The sequence below is a fragment of the Crocuta crocuta genome, unplaced genomic scaffold (assembly GCF_008692635.1).
Source record: "Crocuta crocuta isolate KB4526 unplaced genomic scaffold, BGI_CrCroc_1.0 scaffold599, whole genome shotgun sequence".
Lineage (NCBI taxonomy): Eukaryota > Metazoa > Chordata > Mammalia > Carnivora > Hyaenidae > Crocuta > Crocuta crocuta.
In genome coordinates, this window is record NW_027527383.1 from 303,980 (window position 1) to 328,322 (window position 24,343).

Below are 24,343 nucleotides of genomic sequence, written 5' to 3' on the forward strand. Positions count from 1 at the left end.
ATTTTTGCATCAAGTTCCATAGGAGATATTGACCTGTAATTCTCTTTTTTAGTAGGGTCTTTGGCTATTTTTGGAATAATGTAATGTTGACTTCATAGAATGAGTTGGGAAGTTTTCCTTCCATTTTTATTTTTTTTGGAACATTTTGAGGAGAATAGTATTAACTCTTCTTAAAATGTCTGGTAGAATTCCTCTGGGAAACGATGTGACCAAAGACTCTTGTTTGTTGGGAGATTTTTGATAACTGATTTAATTTCTTGCTACTTATGGGCCTGTTCAAACTTTCTGTTTCTTCTTCTTTCAATTTTGGTACTGTATATGTTTCTAGAAATTTATCCATTTATTCCATATTGTCCATATTATCGTTGGTATATAATTTTTTATAATATTCTCTTATAATTGTTTATTTTTCTGTGGTGTTGTTTGTGATTTCGCCTCTTCCATTCATGATATTACCTATTTGGCCCTTTTCTCTCTCTGTCTCTCTGTCTTTCTCTCTCTCTCTCTCTCCCTGTCTCTCTCTCTCTTTAAAAGTCTGGCTAGAGGTTTATCAATTTTGTTTATTCTTTCAAAAAACAGCCCTTAGTTTCATTGATCAGTTCTGCTGTTTGTTTGTTTTGTTTTTTATATCATTTATTTATGCTCTAATTTTTATGATTTCCATTCTCCTGCTGGCATTAGAATTATATTTGATGCTCTTTTCCTACCTCCTTTAGGTATAAAGTTAGTTTGTGCATTTGGCGTGTTTCTTGCTTCTTGAGATAGGCCTGAACTACAATGTACTTTCCTCTTAGAACTCTTTGCTGGATCCTAAAGTGTTTGGACTATCATGTTTTCCTTTTCATTTGTTTCCTTGTACTTTGCTTAAATTTCTCTTTTAATTTCCTGGTTTACCTATTCTTTCTTTAGTAGGTTGCGCTTCTACTCCATTTGTCTGAGGGATTTCCAACTTTGTGTGTGTGTATGTGTGTGGTTGATTTGAAAATATCCAGGGGTGCCTGGGTGGCTCAGTTGGTTAAGCATCCGACTTTGGCTCAGATCATGATCTCACGGTTCATGGGTTCGAGCCCCGCATCAGGCTCTTTGCTGACAGCTAGCTCAGAGCCTATAGCTTGTCTTCGGATTCTGTGTCTACCTCTCTCTCTGACCCTCCCCTGATCTCTCTTTCTCTCTCTCTCTCTCAAAAATAAATAAAACATTTTAAAAAAAAAGAAAGATAATATCCATGGACTCATCTTCATCTTTTTGTATCTGTTGAGGGTTGATTGGTGACCCAGTATGTGATCTATTCTGGAGAATGTTCATGTGAACTTGTGAAGAATGTATTCTGCTGCTTTAGGGTGAAATGTTCTGAATATATCTGTTAAGTCCATCTGGTACAGTTTGTCATTCAAAGTTATTGTTGCTTTATTGATTTTCTGCCTGGATGATCTGTCCATTCCTGTAAGTGGGGTATTAAAATGTTCTACTATTATGGTATTATTATCAATGAGGTTCTTTATGTTTGTAATTACTTGATTTATATAGTCGGGTGTTTCAAGATGGGGGCATAAATACTTAAAATTGTTAGTTTCCAGATTGATAGACCCTTAATTATGAATGTCTTTCTTATCTCTTGTTACAGTCTTTGTTTTAAAATCTAGCTTATCTCTCTTGAAGACTGAGAACAAACTGAGGGCTGATGGGGTGGGGGAGAGGGGAAAGGGGGTGATGGGCATGGAGGAGGGAACTTTTTGGGATGAGCACTGGGTGTTATATGGAAACCAACTTGACAATAAACTATGAAAGAAAAAAAAAGAAAATGCAGTTTAGGTACATAACATGGTGACTAAGAAAAAATGAGTTTTAAAATATGGCTATGACAGGGGTGCCTGGGTGGCTCAGTAGGTTAAGCATCTGACTTCGGCTCAGATCATGATCTCATGGTTCATGGGTTCGAGCCCCACGTCAGGCTCTGTGCTGACAGCCTGCTCAGAGCCTAGAGCCTGCTTCGGATTCTGTGTCTCCCTGTCTCTCTGACCCTCCCCTGCTCACACTGTCTCTCTCTTTCAGCACTAAAAAAAATTAAAATATGACTATGACATTATTTTTTTGATGATACACCTGAGAATTTTTACCATATGAATTGTATAAGCAATAATGTTAATATAAAGCTTACATTCTAATCTCATTTTAAATATACAATAGAGCTAGAATTGTAAAAAAAAAAAAGAATAACAATGTGATTCTACATTCCACTTATAGCTCTATGCCATAAAATAGTGAAAGAAGGGTCTTGAAGAGATATTTTTATATATATGGCTTTTTTAAGCTTTTTTTTTCTAGGAGAGAGAGAGAGAAACAGCGTGAGCAGGGGAGGGTCAGAGAGAGAGGGTGACACAGACTCTGAAACAGGCTCCAGGCTCTGAGCTAGCAGCCAGCACAGAGCCCGATGTGGGGCCCGAACCCACGAACCACGAGATCATGACATAAGCAAAAGTCGGATGCTTAACTGACTAAGCCACGCAGGCGCCCCTATATACATATGTTTCTAGTAACATTGTATATAATAGTTAAACATGGATACAAGTTTTCATTGATAGATAAATGGATAAACAAAATGTTGTGCATACATACGATGGAATATTAACCTTAAAATGAAGTAATTTCTGTATTAGGCTGAACCATGGATGAACTTTGACAAAATAATGCTAAGTGAAATGAACCAGTCATAAAAATACAAACCTGTATGATTTCACTCATTATGAAGTAATTTGAGTATTAAAATATATAAAGCATAATGCTGATTGCCAGGGGATGGGGGAAAGGAGGAATGAGGAGTTATTATTTAATGGGCATTGAATTGCAAATCTACAAGATGAAGAGTTCTGTAGATGGTGTTCATAGTAGAACAACAAAAAAATGTACTCAATGCCATCAAGCTGCATGCTTAAAAATGGTCAAGATGATATATTTTATGTTATGTATATTTAATCAAAATAAAACGGAAAAAGACAAAAATAAATGCAACATTAAAGTAGCATAAATAGTATATTAATGACAGGAAAAAATGTGCAATTAATAAACTCATGAACAGTGTCAGAGAAAAAGGTGTGAAGGAGCACAACCTCAATTTTAATCTCCACCATAGTACTGATTAGCGGTATTGTCTTTGATATATTAATTTTTCTCTCAGCTTCAGATTGTTTATCTGTGAAAGATGAAAAGATAAAAGAAATATAGCATTTCATCAATTTTTGAAGATTACATGATTATACATCTACATATCTATTACATATATAAAATAAACTTTGTAAAACAAAAAGGCTACAAAAATTAATATATTTTACAAAAGTAATTAACAATGGTGAGATTTGAGATTATTTTAAATATTGGTTAAGATTTTGACGTATATTACATTTAATAATAAAAAGAGATTTTTAAAGGCATGAGGAAAAAACCAAAATAGTGCAACTAAAATATTAGTTAGCTTTTTTTAGCAGTTTTTAGCTACATGCTTCTTTAAAGTCTCAAGGGTATTTATCAACAGATACCTTAATCCTCTTCTATAAAAGGCATATTAAAACCAGGAATTATGTCATTTTTCTGCCTTTTTAATAAACCTAACCTGGTCATACTTCATTTACCATCTGGATAATGCTTACAGTATCATCTTTTGATGGATTCAGCCAGAGAAGTAGATAAAACATGAAAAATCAAAAGGGTAATTATAGTCCTTGCTTGTTCTGCTACTGATCATTCTATTATCTATTGAAACTATTTCCACAACTATTGTCCTTGACTTGTTCTGTTTATGACCATTCTATTAGCTATTGAAACTATTTCTATGATTATTTTGCTTATCATCTACATTTTTGTTTTTTTAAGTATTTATTTTGAGAAACAGAGAGAGAAAAGAGAGGAGAGAAAGCGTGGGCAGGGAAAGGGCAGAGGGAGAGGGAGAGAGAGAATCCCAACAGGCTCTGTACTCTCAGTGCAGAGCCCAAAGTAGACCTTGATCTCATGAACCACGAGATCATGACCTGAGCTGAAATCAAGAGTTGGATGCTTAACCAAATGAGCCACCTATCATCTATTTTTCTTTCCTTTTTTCTTTTTCTTTTAATGTTTTATTTATTTCTAGGAGAGAGAGAGAGAGAGAGAGACAGCGTGAGCAAGGGAGNACCCCATCTATTTTTCTTGATAAAAGGAGATGCACTTTTTCTTTTGAAACTTTTTATATAGTACATATTTACTCTAACACATTTGGAATAGGATTATCAATTTTCAATTGCTGAAGGGATAAAATAATGAATATTATTTCTATACTGTTGGATAACGTGTTTATTTTTGTAAGGCTAAAATTTTGCAGAAGAAGGGTGGCTATATTTACCTTGAGGGGTATTGTTTGGGATAGTTAGAACACTGAAACAATGTCTTAATCACATTTATGTTTCCTTATTTAAACTTATAATGTGTCACCTAAAATCTAAATTGGAAACTGTGCAGAGGGGGATGTGTCCTCAAGCAATCTAAAGAAGAGTTAGAGAATGTTGGTCTCAATCTTGCTGAGGTAGAGTTTGTTATATTAGGCACTTACTACAAGACCTTGAATGTATTTAATCTGTTAAAGAGAAAGTAAGTATGTCATAGACTCTTGAACAAGATTAGAATGTGGCGCACCATTAAATACTTGCTTTGGTTTCAAATACAGATTCGATATTATTCTGCCATCACTATCAGTGATTCTCCAAGTTGAACATGCACAAAGCTGTTTAAATTAGTCTCAAGCAGCTGGATAAAGGTAGGCATAAACTTGGAGTCTAGCTGCCTTATACACTACAGACAGCATTCCTTTGTCTGTCAGGTGTCTTGGTTGTGCTATTCAGTGTGGCTTGATCACAGTCATTCTTATTTATCAAATTGCATCAGTGATTTGTGCAGCACCCCTAAGCACTCTCTTTATTTTCCCTCCATACACTCAGCAAACAGCTTCAAGGTCTTCAGTGTTTTATTCACTGTGCCAGTCCTTGCTTCACTTTGGTGATAAATATACGCTAGGTCTGTGGATGTATTTTACAATTCATTGGACTGTTTTTATTTGGTGCACAGAGCTTGACTTTCATCTTCCAGTCAGGGTAAGATTTAATAGAGAGATTATTAATTTTTTACATTGTTTTCTTGACTTGCTGGATATTTTTTGAGAAAGATAGGGAGAGCATGCATAGAGGAGGGGCAGAGGGAGAGGGAGAAATGCCAAGCAAGCTCAACACTCCACACTTAGCACAGAGCTTGGCACATGCCTTGATCTTATAATGTTGAGATCATGATCTGAGTTGAAAACAAGAGGCAGATATTTAACCAACTGAGCCACCAGGAGCCCTTTGACTTGTTGGACATTTTTGTTAAGGCTTCAGAATCATGTTTAGAGTTGTCTACCATTTCAGCGCCCCAAACAAGGGATTGTAATAAGCTGAATATTATGATTAGACTCTCAATTATCACAGAAATATAAAATGTATTTGAAACTTGAAGATTCTTCTTGAAATATTCTTGCATCATAACTACTTGTAAACTTTTCCTAGAAAGAGAATCCAATATTTCCCTCCTATTTTCAAGGAGTTTTAAAATGTCACATTTAATATATCAGACATTTAAAAAGTTACAAAGCTTTATTCTTCATAAGAGAAAATGTTTAAGAAGTTATTACTAATTGTATTCATAATAGAGATGCTTTCTGTTTATTGATCTTATTTATTTTCTATGTATTTTTAAATTCTAGTTTAAGTCACAGTTATATAACATTTGTCTCTGAGGAGGTAACTGTTAATTCCTTAAGTGTAATCAATTTTAATTTCACTTTGTTTTTCTTAAAGGGTCTTTTTGAAAGCCCCCCCCTTTTTAATGTTTTATTTATTTCTGAGAGAGAGGCAGCATGAGTAGGGGAGGGTCAGAGAGAGAGGGAGATACAGAATCTGAAGCAGGTTCCAGGCTCTGAGCTGGCTGTCAGCACAGAGCCCAACAGGGGCTCGAACCCAGGAACGGTGAGATCATGTTCTGAGTTGAAGTTGGATGCTTAACCGACTGAGCCACCCAGGTGCCCCTTTAATTTCACTTTGATTTGTTTTCAGAGTCTAACAGAGACTCAGGCTGCAAGCAGCAAGATAGAGAAGTCAGAGTGAGTTTCAGTCAGTGACACATCAGTGGTATGAAGTTTTTCTCTATGCATTTTAGTTTCTGTGAAAAATTAATTGCTGTATTCACAGAGCATATGACATTTGGATGAACAACTAAAGCCTTACCTACTAAATAGCAGTGACCATCTAGATCCAAGTCTCCTCCTCACACACAAAGAGAACAATTTCAATTTGGAGAAGCAAATGTACTAGATGGAAGCAAGATGAGATGCTCCATAGAGGTATGAACCAGCTTGAAATAATATTTATGTTTATATTTATATTTTATTTATACACCCATTACATATTTATTTAAATATTCACATAAAATTAGTATATATATGTAAATATATATACACATGAATATAAAACATATATTAGTATATATAATTTTTAAATATATTATATGTACAAATATATAAAATATCTATATAAATATATTTATAAATATATATAATATATAAAATCAGTGTATATATACATATATAAAAATAGATATATGTATATGTACATGCAAGTGTTTGGAACTACACAATTATCAAATATTAATAAATTCGAATAGTTAAATGTATGGACAGATGTTGAAACTGGAAAACTAGGGTATCTCACATAATAAGAAAATAACCATTTCTTACATACATTCCACAAAAAAATTACTGTAGATATTAACACTTTAAACTAACCTTATATGTGCTTATTCCTCTGTAGCTGGTAATGTTCTAAACACTTTCATTTTTTTTCCTTACTTAATCCTAACCATACCTGATGTCAAAAATTATTGTTTTATCTTGTTTTTATGTAGAGTGGACAATGCGATACAATGGGTAGAGGACAATTTAGATTTCTAACTGTGGTCAGTTGAGATTCTGACACTCAGGTCTCTAAAGGGTCAGTCATGTGTAAGGACCTGACCTGCTCTTGGGAATATTTGGCTCACTCTACACAGCATAGCCTCACTGTGTAGCCCTATCCTATAGGAAGGGGGGTATTCAAAAATTTGGTACAGATTTTTCCCAAGTTGTGTTACTTTTTAAATCTCTTACATAAAATATACATTTATGATTTTTTTAAGATTCCAGTTGGCTTCTAAAAACAGAGAGAAATTAGATTTATATAACAAACCCCTAAAAATAGAGTTTTATTTATCTTTTCTTTCAATAATATACTTTTTTGTGTTTGCTTAAGTAATCATCTCTGCAAATTACCAATATATGTTGATGGGTGACAATATCTATCATTTGGATGCCATATTACCTGAGCTGTAGCAACTTCAGTATAAATTGCCAAGTACTTTTACTCACTATTTTTAATTCTTCATTTTTAAAATAAATTCTAAATATTAAGCAATTAACCATCCCAATTTCTGCACATCCATGAAATTTTCTCTGGTTAGCACAATCAGGTTGTCATAAACAAACACTCATATGCACACTCTCAGTAAATATTTATTTATTCATTTCAGATGGAAGAATCCAATGACTGATCATTAATCCCAAAGCTCTTCTCAGTGGTATAAGTGAAACCTTATGGAAAACATGAACTGGGTGGCAAATTATACTGGACAGTCAGATTTCATTCTGGTGGGAATCTTCAGTCAATCAAATCACCCAACTCTCCTGTGTGTGGTCATTTTTGTAACTTTTTTGATGGCTTTAACTGAGAATGTTGTATTGATTTTTCTGATACATTTTGATGCCCGCCTCCACAGCCCCATGTACTTTTTCATCAGCCAGTTGTCGCTCATGGATGTAATGTACATTTCTGTCACTGTGCCCAAGATGCTCATGGACCAAGTCATGGGCAGAAATAAGATCTCAGTCCCTGAGTGTGGAATGCAAATGTTCCTCTATGCGACACTAGCAGGTTCAGAATTTTTCTTTCTAGCTGTCATGGCCTATGACCGTTATGTGGCCATCTGCCATTCTCTTCATTACCCTGTCCTTATGAGCCATAAAATAGGTCTTCTCCTCGCATCTGGCTGCTGGTTTCTGGGATCTGTGGATGGATTCATGCTCACACCCATCACTATGACGTTCCCTTTCTGCAGATCCCGGGAGATCCATCATTTCTTTTGTGAAGTTCCTGCTGTAGTGAAGCTCTCCTGCTCAGACACCTCTCTGTATGAGACACTCATGTACCTGTGCTGTGTCCTCATGCTCCTCATTCCACTGACAGTCATTTCAGTCTCCTATTCTTTCATCCTCCTCGCCATCCACAGGATGAACTCAGCAGAGGGAAAGAAAAAGGCACTTGCCACTTGTTCTTCCCACATGACTGTGGTCATCCTCTTCTATGGGTCTGCTGTCTACACCTACATGCTCCCCAGTTCCTACCACACCCCTGAGAAGGACATGGTTGTATCTGTCTTTTATACCATACTCACTCCTGTGTTAAACCCGTTAATCTATAGTCTCAGGAATAAGGATGTTATGGGAGCTCTGAAGAAAATGTTGAATGTGGGAACAGTCTTTCAAGAAACTATAAAATAGTAACTTTGTATATTAACACTTTTTTCTATTTCTCTAAATATTATAACTTTAGAGTCTTATGCCAGTGTTGTTCCTTAGACACTCATCTCATAATGCATCATATCATTTGCATGCATGCCTCTTTTGATAATTCCTTCTGTATACTACAAACCTCTTTGATTCCATACTCTGTCTCCATTCAGAATGAATTTTGCTATCATATTGTACTAATATTACAGTTACTGACATTGATTTTTACACACTCATTCTGTAGGAGAATATCCATTCTTTTAGAAAACACATTACACAAATATAGAGATGTAAAGGTTATAAGGTAGTATTAAATGGTCTTCCTTTTTAAAAAAATTGTTTGTTTTTTAAAATTTAATGTTGAGTTTTGATAGAGTGAGACAGGGCATGAATAGAGGAGGGGCAGAGAGACAGAGAGGGAGACACAGAATCTGAAGCAGGCTACAGGCTCCGAACTGTCAACACAAAGCCCGATGAACCCAAGAACAACGAGATCATGGCCTGGGATGACGTCAGATGCTTAACCGACTGAGCCACCCCTAAAAACTGTCTTTAATAAGATAGATAAAAAAGAAAGAAACAGGGGCGCCTGAGTCGCTTAGTCGGTTAAGCGTCCGACTTTCGCTTAGGTCATGATCTCGCGGTTTGTGGGTTCGAGCCCTGCGTCAGGCTCTGTGCTGACTGCCAGCTCAGAGCCTGGAGCCTGTTTCAGTCTGTGACTCCCTCTCTCTCTGACCCTCCCCTGCTCACGCTCTCTCTCTCTCTCCTGGAAATAAATAAAACATTAAGAAAAAAAGAAAGAAAGAAACAGAGATATTGACAGAATTGTGAAGCAAACAGTTACAATATTAATGATAGGTTTGAAAGAAAGATTCGCAGAGAAGTTATGAAGCAAATAGATACAATGGTAACAGTAGGCAAAGAGTATATAGGTGATCTTTGTACCTTTTTTTTGTATTGCATTTATGCAAATTTGGAATTAACTCCAAATAAAGAATTAAAACATCTTTCTACTTCTAAAGTTAAAATAGTTTTGTTATCTGTTTGGTGGCTGTGTAAGTAACATTATTTAAAAAAAAACACACTCATTTCAGTTTGGCTATTCATCATTAAGGTGATCCAATCATTGGCTCATATTTATTGGAGCTTACCTTGTTCTACATCATCTATCCTTAAAGACATATAGGGGAAGTTAATAGTCACCACCATGTAGTAAGTTCAGGATCCACAATTGCATAAGATGTTGTGGAGAAACAGTAATATAGGGTGGAATGAATAATTAGGGAAGGTTATTTGCATGAAGTGATATCTGAATTGAGTTTTAAACTATGTAATTTATTAAACAAAGAGACAGGATGCCAAATAGTCTATCTTTCATATATTCAGTACATATTTTATGATATACTATAATAAATATATTAGCTAAGTGCTATTAAAATATAAAGAGTATATGACTGCTATGTATGAGAAATTTGAAATGGTAGTGGTAGTTATAGGTGTTATAAAGTATACAATATGCTTTGATGCTGATTTGGAAAATGAACACTTCATGAGGAAACATCAGTTATGCCTGTGACATGCTGTGATATGTGAGTTCATTCAAGTCAAGAGGATTGAGAGAAGGCCTTGGAGCTCTTTTTGAATGATGCCTAGATGTTACCTTCAGGTAAGTAGTGGAGTTTCAGTAGCAGGAACTTCCACAGGGGCAATATGTCTCATAAAAGGTACAACATGAGCAAAGGAGATGGTAGAACAAACAGAAACAGTAATTATTCCAACAGAAACCCATTTTATCTCTCTATCTATCTATCTATCTATCTATCTATCTATCTATCTATCATCTATCCATCTATCTATCAATCATCTATTTATTTATTTGGGGGGGTTTAGACACTAACATCTTGCCCTTCCTTAACTCAGAGTTTTACACAAAGTAATTAAGTTATCAGACTTGTATTTTAGAAATGTTAAATCAGTGCTCACCAACTGGAAAAGGGTAACCATGGAGGCATGAAGTCCAGGTGAGTAAGGATGGTGAACGAAATAGTGTTAATCTAAATCGAATAGACCATGCTTTAACCAAGATAGATATTTGGGGTAAGTGTAACACTGTTGAACTTGCTCCATGAAACCATAGACATGGTTTCCTGTCTACCATTTTCCAATTGACTATGTCGAAATGGAGAATTGTCAGGTTGTTTCAAACACACAAACTGCATTTTACTTTGACACACTCAAAAGGTTTTGCAATATTTGAGATTGCAAATTAGAAAACAAATTTCCAATATTTTTTGCTTCAAAATGAATGAATAAAATATATGCATTCTTTAACTTTCAAAGAGAATTGAGAAGGATAATGCATCACATCTCAATTTTCTGGACTGTATCATAAACACATTTGATGTTTCCATTTGTAATACCCGAGAAATGGAACACCAACATAATGAGAAGAAACAATGTGGAGTGGAAAAATTTCCTATAAAATGTAGCTCTAATTTTTACTGTATCTTAAACCTTAAAGTTTTATTAGAAAATATTATAAAACATAGAACACCTGGGTGCCTGAGTCATGTAAGCATCTGACTTCCGCTGAGGTTGTAATCTCACAGTTTGTGAGTTTGAGCCCCCATTAGGCTTCCCACTGTCAGTGCAGAACTGCTTCGGATCCTCTGTCCTCCCCTCTCTCTGCCCCTCCCCTGCTTGTGCTCTCCACCCCTCTCTTTCAAAATAAATAAATAAAACTTTAAAAAATATTATAAAACAATGAGTTATCTTTTTTAAATTTATTGTTAAATTTACATCCAAATTAGTTAGCATATAGTGAAACAATGAATTCAGGAGTAGATTCCTTAATGCCCCTTATCAATTTAGTTCATCTCCCCTCCCAAACCCTTCCAGTAACCCTCTGTTTGTTCTCCATATTTAAGAGTCTCTCATGTTTTGCCCTCCTCCCTGTTTTGATATTATATTTGCTTCTCTTCCTTTATGACCATCTGTTTTGTATCTTAAAGTCTTCATAAGAGTGAAGTCATATGATATTTGTCTTTCTCTGACTGACTAATTCCGCTTAGCACAATACCCTCTAGTTCCATCCACACAGTTGCAAATGCCAAGATTTCATTCTTTTTTATTGCCAAGTAATATTCTATCTATCTATCTATCTATCTATCTATGCATCATCTTATTCATCCATTCAGCATTGATGGACATTTGGGCTCTTTCCATACTTTGGCTCTTGTTGACAGTGCTGCTATGAACATTGGATGCAATGTGTCCCTTCGATACAGCATACCTGTATCCCTTGGATAAATACCTACCAGTGCAATTGCTGGGTCATAGGGGAGTTTTATTGTGAATTTTTGAGGAACCTCCACACTGTTTTCCAGAGTGGCTGCACCAGTTTGCATTCTCACCAGCAGTGCAAAAGAGATCCTCTATCTCCACATCCTCACCAGCATCTGTTGTTGCCTGAGTTGTTAATGTTAGGTGGTATCTCATTGTGGTTTTTGACTTGTATTTCCCTAACAATGAGTGATGTTGAGCATTTTTTCATGTGTCGGTTGGCCATCTGGATGTCTTCTTTGGAGAAATGTCTATAATGAGTTATCTTTTTTTAAAGAGTGTGTTCAAAGTACAATTTTTTTCTTTATCTCTACTAATAAGATGTTAAAATAATTATGCTGCTGGTTTTTTTTTCTAAAATTATATGTAACACCTAATATATAGAATTCCTAGACATGGAGGAATAATTGTTATTCCAAATTTATTGAATATGGGATTAAAAAATTAAATGAAAGAGGAGTACCTGGGTGGCTTAGTTGGTTAAATGACTGACCTTGGCTCAGATCATGATCTTGAGGTTTGTGAATTCAAGTCCCAAATTAGGCTCTCTGCTTTCAGTGTGGAGCCTGCTTTGGATCCTCTGTCCCTCTCTCTCCCTCTTTGCCCCTTCCCTGCTGGTTCTCTCCATCTCTCAAAATAAATAAATGAATAAATAAACTTGAAAAAATTAAATGAAAGAATCTTTGCAACTCAATTGCATTTGTTTACAATGCAAAATAAGTATCTGTTCACAGAGTAGTTTAAAATTTTTAAACTACAATATGAATAGTAGTTTAATTTACAATATGGATTATAGATAGATAATTTTGGGCTTGTGATGCCACTACCATTTGGCCAAATGTACAAGGTCCCACAGTTTCTACAATCTCAAAAATGCATTAAATATACTGACTGTAATTGTTTATCATAATTTAGGAATAAGCCAACATGGACTAGGCAGAGAAATTGCATTATTTATATACCATAAACATTTTAAATTATTGAAAAGATAAGATTTGAAGACCTAACAACTTAAAAATTATTTTCCGGGGATGGCTCAAGAAATGAGCACAAATGAACAAAACTATATGCATTGAAACTGACATTCAACATTGTTGCTTTTCCTTCCTTAATATTGTTATATAAACAAGTGATTTCTCTTCCTGTTTGACACATAGCTCAAGAATGTAATCCTCTAATGTTATGGCTAGAAAACCTGACTTGTATGGTTTAAAATTCTTTTATTTTTTATTCCAAGATTTTGTTTAAATTCAAATTAGTTAACACATAGTTTAGTATTGATTTGAGGCATAGAATTTAGTGATTCATCACTTACATATAACACTCAGTGCTCATCAAAACAATACCTTCCACCACCCATTTAGCCGACCCCCCACATCTTCCCTCCAACAATCCACACTTTATTCACTATAGTTAAGAGTCTCTTATGGTTTGACTCCCTCTCTGTTTTTATCTTATTTTATTTTTCCTTCCCTTCACTTAATGTTCATCTATTTTGTGTCTTAAATTCCACATCTGAGGGAAACCGTATGGTATGTGTTTTTCTCTGACTGACTTATTTTGTTTACCATTAATACACTTCAGTTCCACCCATGTTGTTACAAATGGCAAGATTCTATTATTTTTTATGGCTGATTAACATTCCATTATATGTATACACCACCTCTTTTTTATCCATTCATTCCATGGACATTTGGCTCTGTCCATAATTTGGCTATTGCTGATAGTGCTGCTACAAACCTTAGGGTGCCAAGCCCCTTCAAATTAGTATTTTTGTATCCTTTGAATAAATACCTAGTAGTGCAATTTTTGCATTGTAGCATATTTTTATCATTAACTTTTTAAGGAACCTCTACACTGTTTTCCACAGTGTCTGCAGCAGTTTGCATTCCCACAAACAGTGTAAGAGGGTTCCCCTTTCTCCTTAACTTTGCTATTATCTCTTGTTTTCTGGGTTGTTAATCTTAGTCATCCTGACAAGTATGAGATGGTATTTCATTGTGGTTTTGATTTGTATTTCCCTGATGACAGGTGATGTTGAACATTGTTTCATGTGCTGTTTGGCAATTTGTATTTCTTCTTTGAAGAAATATCCCTTCATGTCTTCTGTCCATTTCTTATTTGGCATTGTTATTCTTTTGGGTGTTGATTCTTTCAAATGAGTTTATTTTTTTCTTTTTAAAAATGTTTATTTCTTTATTTTTGAAGGAGAGAGAGATAGAGCATGAGCAGGGAAGAACAGAGAGAGGGAGACACAGAATATGAAGCAGGCTCCAGGCTCTGAGCTGTCAGCACAGACCCTGATGCGGGGCTTGAACTCACAAACCATGAGATCATGACCTAAGCCAAAGCCAGAAGCTTAACCTACTGAGCCACCCAGGCACCCTAGGTGTTGATTTTTATAAATTCTTTTTAAATTTAAGATACTATCCCTTTATCCAATATGTCATTTGTAAATATCTTCTCCCATTCCATGGGCTTCCTTTTAATTTTGTTTATTGCTTCCTTCACTATGCAGAAACTTTTTATCTTGATGAGGTCCCAATTGTTTATTTTTGTTTTTGTGTTCCTAGTTCAAATTTATTTGTAACCTGAAAATCAAGCATGATCTAGGCATGCTTTTTAAACTAAGTCAACTATTTTAAGAATGTTTCAGGTTAGTTCATGGAGGTTTGGTTATATTCCATATGATTGTTATATCATCAATTTTTAAATAAAATACATACTAGCAAATCAAATTCAGCAGCCTATAAAAAGAATTATCCATCATGATCAAGTGAGATTCATTCCTGGGTTATGGAGCTCGTTCAATATTTGCAAATCAATCAATGTATCAAATTTAAAAAAATGATAAAACCCATAAGATCCTGTTGATAGATGCAGAAAAAGCATTTGACAAAATACAGCACCACTTCTTGATAAAGACCCTCGAGAAAGTTGAGATAGAAAGAACTTACTGAAACATCATAAAGTCATTTATGACAAGCCCTCAGCTAATATCGTTTTCAATGGGGAAAAAGTGAAAGCTTTCCCCTTGAGATCAGGAATACGACAGGGATGTTCACTCTCACCACTGTTGTTTAACTAGTGCTGGAAGTCCTAGCATCAGCAATCAGACAACAAATGGAAATCAAAGGCATCAGAATTGGCAAAGAAGAAGTCAAACTTTCACTTTTCACAGACGACATGATACTTTACATGGAAAACCTGATAGACTCCACCAGAAGACCACTAGATCTGATCTATGAATTCAGCAAAGTTGCAGGGTACAAAATCACTGTACAGAAATCAGTTGCATTTTTATACACCAATAAGTAAGCAACAGAAAGAGAAATCAAGAAACTGATCCCATTCATAATTGCACAAAAGACCATAAAATACCTATGTGTAAACCTAACCAAAGATATAGGAGATCTACATGATGAAAACTATAGAAAAGTTATGAAGGAATTTGAAGAAGATACAAAGAAATGGAAAAGCATTCCATGCTCATTGATCAAAAGAATAAATATTGTTAAATGTCATTACTACCCAAAGCAATATACACATTAAATGTGTTTCCAAGCAAAATTGCACCAGCATTCTTCTCAAAGCTAGAACAAACTATCCTAAAATTTGTATGGAACCACAAAAGACCTCGAATAGCCAAAGTAATATTGAGGAAGAAAACCAAAACGGGAGGCATCACTATCCCAGACTGTCGCTTCTACTACAAAGCTGTCATCATCAAGACAGTATAGTATTGGCACAAAATCAGGCACATAGACCAATGGAATAGAATAGCAAACTCAGAATTGGACCCACATATGTATGGCCAATTAATCTTTGACAAAGCAGGAAAGGGTATCCAATGGAGAAAAGACAAGCTCTTTAACAAATGGTGCTAGGAGAACTGGACAGCAACATGCAGAAGAATAAAACAAGATCACTTTCTCACCTCATACACAAAAAGAAACACAAAATAGATAAAGGACCTGAATGTGAGACAGGAACCCATCCAAACCCTAGAGAAGAAAGCAGGACACAACCTCCTTGACTCAATCACAGCAGTTTCTTACTTGACAAATCCCCAAAGGCAAGGGAATCAAGAGCAAAAATGAACTATTGGGACCTCATCAAGTAAAAAAACAACTACAGCTCAAGGAAACAATCAATAAAACTAATAGGCCGCTGATGGAATGGGAAAAGACAGCTGCAATTGACGTATCAGATAGAGGGCTAGTATGCAAAATCTATAAAGAACTCTCCAAACTCCACACTAGAAAAACAAATAATCCAGAGAAGAAATGGGCAGAAGACATGAACAGACACATCCCCAAAGAGGACATCCAGATGGCCAACAGACACATGAAACAATGTTCAGCTTCCTTCATTATCAGGGAAATACAAATCAAAACCACACTGAGATATCACCTCACACCAGTCAGAGTGGCTAAAATGAACAAATCAGGAGACTCTATATCCTGGCGAGGATGTGGTGAAATGAGCACCCTCCTACACTGTATTTGTGAATGTAAACTGGTGCAGCTCCTCTGGAAAACAGTGTGGAGATTCCTCAAAAAGTTAACAATAGAACTACCCTGTGTCTCAGCAATAGCACTGCTAGGAATTTACTCAACGGGTACAGGAATGCTGATGCATAGGGGAACATGGACCCCAATGTTCATAGCAGCACTCTCCACAATAGCCAAAACATGGAAGAGCCTAAGTGTCCATCAATGGACGAATGGATCAGGAAGGTGTGGTTTATCTATACAATGGAATACTACATGGCAATGAGAAAGAATGAAATCTGGCCATCTGTAGCAACGTGGATGGAACTTGAGGGTGTTATGCTGAGCGAAATAGGTCAGGCAGAGAAGGACAGATACCATGTGTGTTCACGTATAGGTGGATTAGGAGGAATTTGACAGAGGACCATGAGGGAGGAGAAGCGGAAAATAGTTGGGGAGAGGGAGGGAGGCAAACCTTGAGAGACTCTTGAATGCCAAGAACAAAGTGATGGTTGATGGAGGTGGGAGGGAGTGGAAGGGGGGTTATGGGTATGGAGGAGGGCACTTGTGGGGATCAGTACTCAGTGTTATATGGAAACCAACTTGACAATAAACTATTGAAAAGAAAGAAAAGAAAATTTTCAAATAAACAACCTAACTAGAAAAAGAGGAATATGGAAACCTAGAGCCAGCTGAAGGGAAATGATAAAGATGAGAGAAGAAATAAGTGACACAGACAAAGACAACAAAACAGTAGAACAGATCATTGGAAACAGAAGCTGGTTGTTTGGGGGAAAAAATTAAGTTTGTAAACACTTGCTACTTAAGCATATCAAAAAGGAATGAGAAATTGGCTAAACAAATAAACCCAGAAATAGGAGAGGAGAAATCAAAAGTAACCCACAGAAATACAATAAAAAGAAAAGATTGTGACAAACTATACGCCAATAAATTGGACAACCTGGGAGAAATAGATAAATTCCTAGATACAAATAAACCACCAATACTAAAAAAGGAAGATTCAGAAAAGTTGAACTGATTAAAAACTAGCAAAGAAATTGAATCAGCAATTAAAAATCTCCCAAAAAAACATAAGTCTAGGGCCAGATGGCTTTCCAACAAACATATAGAGTCAATATCTATTCTTCTCAAACTATCCCAAACAATAGAAAATAAAAGAAAACTTCCAAATTATTTTATGAGACCAGCATTATCCTGATTCCAAAACTAAACAAAGATTCCACTAAAAAAAAAAAAAAAAAAAGCTACTGGCCAGTATCCCTGATGAGCATGGATACAAAATTCCAATAATACATAAAAGAATATTCATCATGATCAACTGGCATTCCTTACGGGGCTGCAAGGATGTTTCAATATTTGCAAATCAATCAATGTGATATACTACATTAATAAAAGAAAGGAGAGGAACCCTATGATTCTTTCAATAGATGTATAAAAAAGCATCCATTTAGGATAAAAACCCTCAACAATGTAAGGATAGAGGGAACATATATCAACATAATAAAGGCTGTATGTGAAAAACCCGCAGGTAATATCAATTAGACACAAATGAGAGTTTTTCCTCCATGGTCAGGAATGAGACAGGGATGTCAACTCTCACCATTATTTAACATAGTACTGGTAGTCTTAGTTACCAGACTGGTAGTCTTTAACCCCAGAAATAAGACATCAAAAATAAATAACAGTCATCAAAGTAAGCAAGAAAGAAGTCAAACTCTTCACTGTTTGCAGATCACATGATACTCTCTATAAAAACAAACAAACAAGGGGCGCCTGGGTGGCTCAGTCGGTTAAACATCCGACTTCGGCTCAGGTCATGATCTCAAGGTTCGTGGATTCGAGCCCCGTGTCGGGCTCTGTACTGACAGCCAGGTCAGAGCCTGTAGCCTGTTTCAGATTCTGTGTCTCCCTGTCTCTCTGACCCTCCCCTGCTCATGCTGCCTCTCTCTCAGAAATAAACAAAACATTAAAAACCAACAAACAAAAGATTTCATGAAAAAATTACCAGAACTGATATACAAATTAAAGTCACAAAATACAAAATCAAGGTGCAGAAATCTGTTGCATTTCTATACACCAATAAAGAAACAGCAGAAAGAAATAAAGAAAAAAAAGTCTCATTTACAATTGCACTGAAAACTTTAAGATACCTAGAAATAAACCTAACCATACATGTAAAAGATCTGTACTCTGAAAACCATAAAACACTGATGAAAGGAATTGAAGATGACAGAAAGAAATGAAAACACATCGCATGTTCATGCATTGGAAAAACAAATATAGTTAAAATTTCTAAATTACGCAAAGCAATCTACACATTAAATGCATTCCATGTCAAAATACTAACAGCAAGGTGTCTGGGTAGCTCAGTGCTTTAAGCGTCCAACTCTTGATTGTGGCTCAGGGCATGATCTCACAGCTTTGGAAGTTTGAATACCACATCAGGCTTTGTGCTGACAGTGCTGAGTCTGCTTGGGATTCTTTTTCTCTCCTTCTCTCTGTCCCTTCCCCATTCGGTCTCTCTCTCTCATTCAAAACAAATAAGTAAACTTTTAAAAAATACCAATTTCATGGGGCGCCTGGGTGGCTTAGTCGGTTAAGCGTCCGACTTTCGCTTAGGTCATGATCTCGCGGTTCGTGGGTTCGAGCCCCGCGTCGGGCTCTGTGCTGACTGCCAGCTCAGAGCCTGGAGCCTGTTTCAGTCTGTCACTCCCTCTCTCTCTGACCCTCCCCTGCTCACGCTGTCTCTCTCTCCTAGAAATAAAAAAAAAAAACATAAAAAAAAAACCAATTTCATTTTTTACAGAGCTCGACAAGCAAATGTGAAATTTGTATGGAATTATAGAAGACCCCACATAGTCAAAGCAACATTGAAAAATAAAAGCAAAATAGAAGACATCACAATTTCAGATTCCAAGTTTTATTACAAAGCTGTAATGATCAAGACACTACGAAACTAGCACGAAAAATAGACATATAGATCAATGGAACAGAACAGAAAACCCAGAAATGAACTCGCAAGTCTATGGTCAACTAGTTATTGACAAAGCAATAAAGAATATCCAGTGGAAAAAAGAGAGTCTCCTCAACAATTGGTGTTGGAAAAACTGGACAGCAACATGCAAAAGAATGAAAATGGGCCACTTTATTACACTATACACAAAAATAAATTCAAAGTGGGTGAGACTTGATGTGAGACAAGGAAACATCAAAATGCTAGAGGAGAACACAGACAGCAACACATCAGCTACAGCATCTTCTTTCTAGATAGAGCTCCTGAGATGAGGGAAACTAAAACAAAACAAAACAAAAAAACTATTGGGACTGCATCAAACATAAGAAGTTTTTGCACAGTGAAAGAAACAATCAATGAAATTAGAAGGCAACCTATGCAATGTTAGAATATATTTTGAAATGACATATCTGATAAAGAGTTATTATTTAAAATCTATAAAGAACTTACCAAACCTAATATCCTGAAACAAATAATCCAGTTAAAGATGTGCAGAGGCCATGAATAGACAGTTTTTCCAACAAAGATATACAGATAGTCAACAAATGAAAAGATGGTCAACACTACTGTTGATTAGGGAAATGCAAATGAAACTACAATTAAATTTCACCTCATATTTGTCAGAATGGTTAAAATTAACAATACAGGAAATACATGTTGGTGAGGATGCAGAGGCAGGGGAACCATCTTACATTGTTGGTGGGAATGTAATCTGGTGCAGTCACTCTGGAAAACAGTATGGAGACTCTTACAAAAGTTAAAAATAGAACAACCTTTTGATCCAGCAATTTCACTGCTAGGTATTTGCCCAAAGGATACTAAATACTGTTTTCAAAGGCCCCAATCACACTCGTGTTTACAGCAGCATTGTAAACAATAATCAAGTTATAGAAATACCCCATATGTCTGCAGACTGCTGAATGTGTAAAAAAAATCTGAGATATATATATATATATATATATGATTCTCAACCATAAAAAATAATAAATTTTTGCCATCCAAAAAGACATAGATAGAGCTAGAGATTATTCTGCTAAGTGAAATAAGTAATTCATAGCAAGTTAAATATATGATTTCACTCATATGTGGAATTTAAGAAACAAAAGAAGTGAACAAAGATGGGGGAGAGAGGCAAAACAGAAAACAGATGATTAATTATGGAGAACAAATTGAGGGTTACTGGAGAGGATGTAAGGAGTGAATGGTTTAAATGGTGATGGATATGAAGTAGTGCACTTATTGTGATGAACATGGGTTGTTGTATATAAGTGATAAATCACCAAATTCTATACCTGAAACTAATATTACATTGTTACCTAACTAGAATTTAAATAAAAATTTGAAACTAAAAAAACCTTTTGAACATTTTTTAAACCTTATAAATATTTAAAACAGATACCAGTTGAACTTCTAGTGCCAAAATTATAATATTTGTGACAAAAATACATTGGATTGAAATAAAAAATTCCAAGGCATTGAAAACTAAAATAATAGTAAGGATTAAGACATAATAGTTGACTATCTAAAATAAAATGAAGAAAAGCAAATACTTTGGGGGAAAATCTATCAACTGTGAGACTATTTCAAAATAATTGTTATGCTCAATGCAGAATACATAATAAATAATTTGAAGAAATAATGAAAAATAATTTTCAAGTTTGATAAAAACTATAAATTCATCAATCATAGAGACATCACAAAATTATATCACAAGATACAATATGAAACAATAGGACACGTTATAATTAAATCATATATAATACCATTGATAAAAGATATTTATTGTAGAGTCAAAACAGTTTGTGAAAATTGAAGAAGTCTTCAGGAACAACATACACCAGGACAAATTTCAGTAATATGTTTAAAATAATGATTTTTAACAAAAGAAACTTGTTAACCTAAACTTGTGTCAGGTACAATGGCAGCCTTAGAGGACCCTCAGCACACCTAGTCCCATGGACACAATTAGATGGTACTCATATCAGGACAAATAATCTAGAAATGACCTAAAGATTGGAAGAACAAACTCCACAACTAAAGGTAGAGAAGAGGTCACATAGAAAATGGTAGAAAGGGTGGAAACATTGTTTGAGAGTGAAACTGATTATTGCTATCAAAGATCAGGAAGGAGCTGGGGGTGTGGTGAAGGACAAGATACAGACTATTATACCATGAAGCCTGAACAGGGAATATGAATCTCTGTAATATTTATCTTCAAATGCCAAAGGGGCTTCAGCCTGAGTTTTAAAACCAGTGGAACTTAAACCAAGGAATTTTGAAATTTAAAAGGCTCATCTCTGGGAGAGCCTGGAGGATGAGAAAACTGAGTTTCTGCCCTTGAAGTGACAGCAGTACAAACAACCATCAGAAATATAGTATAGAACCAACAGTTTGAAAAATACCTGGGGCACACAAAAGGGAGAGTTATTTACTCATCTTAGAGCATGGCCCAGAGATATAGAGATCTCAAGGTGACTTATTTAGGAACAAAGGTTCTGACAGTCATCATTTCCCTCCTGACCCTCCAGCATAAACACATACCCACCTGATAGAACGGGTGTGGCACTTCCACTTGCTACCTAACTTGCCCTGCCTCTCTGAACGTAAATGGATATGCCCCTTCCAGTCATGTTTGATTATTGGTGCTAGAGGTTTCCGCCCACAGAAGACTGATACAACTCCTCCTCCCCCCCAACACCATATCTCCTGGCCTTGGGTCACATTTCCTACAATGGTGGTAGTGGGTCTTATTTCACAAGTAGACTACTGCATGCTTTGTTACAATAAAGCCTAATCACAAAAGGAAAAGAGAGACTCTGAAGATGACAAGACTGAAAGAAAAAGTGATAAAAACATAAGGGCAGGGCACACACAACACACATAGGGGACACTCCCAGAAGCTCCAGGCTCTGGGGAACTGAGGACAATATAATCATGGCCGCTACAAGGACCTCACGTTTAAAAAGTATTACCTTTAAGAGAAGAAGATATAGCTGAGATTCTCAATACTCATAAACAGATACAGTGAGTTGGACAAAATCAGGAAATAAGAATGTGTCCTATGTGGAAAAAAAAAAAAAGGACAAAACCACAGTAAGAGACCTAAGCAAAATAGGTTAATTAATATTCTTGATAAAGTAATAATCATAAAGATACTCCAAAGTCTTGAGAAAAGAGTGTATGATATCAGTGAGATCCCCAACAAAGAGATAAAAAAGAACCAATCAGAGACAAAGAAAATAATCAAAGAGATCAAAGAGGAAACAGAAGGATGAATTAATAATGTGGAACACCAGTAATCAAACTTAAGTAATGAGATAAAATTATGCAAAATGAAAATAGATATAGGAAAATCAATGATGCCATCAAGTGTAATAGCATTCATATTATTATCATCCCGGGAAAAGAAGAGAAGTAAAAGGGGTAGAAATTTTATTTGAAGAAATAACAGAATGATGCTGAACATCTTTTTGTGTGTCTGTTAGCCATCTAGATGCCTTCTTTGTAAAAGTGACCATTCATATATTCTGCCCATTTCTTCATTTAATTATTTATTTGGGGGAGTTGGGTTTGATAAGTTTTTCAAAGATTTTGGATAGTAGTCCTTTATCTGATATGTCATTTACAAATATCTTCTCTATTCCGTCTAAATACAGATCAAAACCACAATGAGATACCACTTCACACATATTGGCATGGCTAAGATGAGCAACTCAGGAAACAAGAGATGTTAGAGAGGATGCAGAGAATGAGGAGCCCTCTTACACTGTTGGTTGGTGAGAATATAAACTGGTGCAACAACTCTGGAGAAGAGTATTGTGTTTTCTCAAAATATAAAAATTAGAGCTACCCTACAACCTAGCAATTGCTCTACTAAGTATTTATCCAAAAAATAAAAAATTCTGATTCGAAGGGGCACATGCATCACAAAGTTTGTAGCAGCAAACAATATGCAAATTGTGGAAAGAGCCCATTTTCCATTGAATGATGAATGGATAAAGAAGATGTGGTATACTGAGTGTTATGTGGAAACTAATTTGACAATAAACTATTAAAAAAATAAATAAATAAAATAAAATAAAAAAAAAGAAGATGTGGTATAGATAAATAATGGAATATTGCTCAGCCATCAAAAAGAATTGAATCTTGTCATCTGCAACAAAATGGATGGAATTAGATTGTATTATGCTAAGTGAAATAAGTCAGAGAAAGACAAATATATTATTTCACATACATGCAGATTTAAGAAACACAGCAGATGAACATAAGGGAAGAGAAGGAAAAATAAGATAAAAAGAGAGAGAGAGGCAAACTGAAGAGACTTTTAAATACAGGGAACAGACTGAGGGTTTCTGGATGACAGGTGGGTGGGGGATGTGCTAAATGGGTAATGGGCATTAAGGAGGACACTTGTTGGGATGAGCACTGGGTATTATATGTAAGTGATGAATCACTAAATTCTACTCTTGAAACTCATATTACCCTATATGTTAACTCACTTGGATTTAAATTTTAAAAAGTTTAGGAGAGGGGGCAAGATGGCGGAGAAGTAAGGAGCTCCATACTTGCACTCGCGCCCATACATCACACAGAAAAGATCTGAAGCCATTGGAAACCTTACAAAACCTGAGAGATTGGGAGACAANTGTTTTTTTCTCCTTTTTTGTTTTTTTCTTTTTTTTTCTTCTTTTTCTTTCTTTTTTTTTTCCCTTTTTTTTTCTCTTTCTTTTNGCTTTGCATGTTAGTTGAATCAGCCTGTGTGTTTGTGTGCTCCTACCCCCTGTGTGTTTGTCTGTCTGTTTTCTTTTCCAGGGCTACCTC

The 24,343-nt window shown here is 35.5% G+C and overlaps 1 protein-coding gene across 1 annotated transcript; it reads left to right on the forward strand.

Annotated features, from left to right (window-relative positions):
• The first annotated feature begins 266 nt into the window (after window positions 1–266).
• On the forward strand, window positions 267–8,644 carry LOC144240929 (olfactory receptor 2T29-like). Its single transcript, XM_077775386.1, has 2 exons — window positions 267–287; window positions 7,673–8,644. Exon 2 carries the CDS (start codon window positions 7,682–7,684, stop codon window positions 8,642–8,644), a length of 963 nt encoding a protein of 320 aa, XP_077631512.1. The 5' UTR covers window positions 267–287; window positions 7,673–7,681.
• The last annotated feature ends 15,699 nt before the right edge of the window (window positions 8,645–24,343 follow it).

Excerpts from the sequence above, each read along its gene's own strand:
- LOC144240929 (XM_077775386.1), top strand. The coding sequence starts at position 7,682 with ATGGAAAACATGAACTGGGTGGCAAATTATACTGGACAGTCAGATTTC.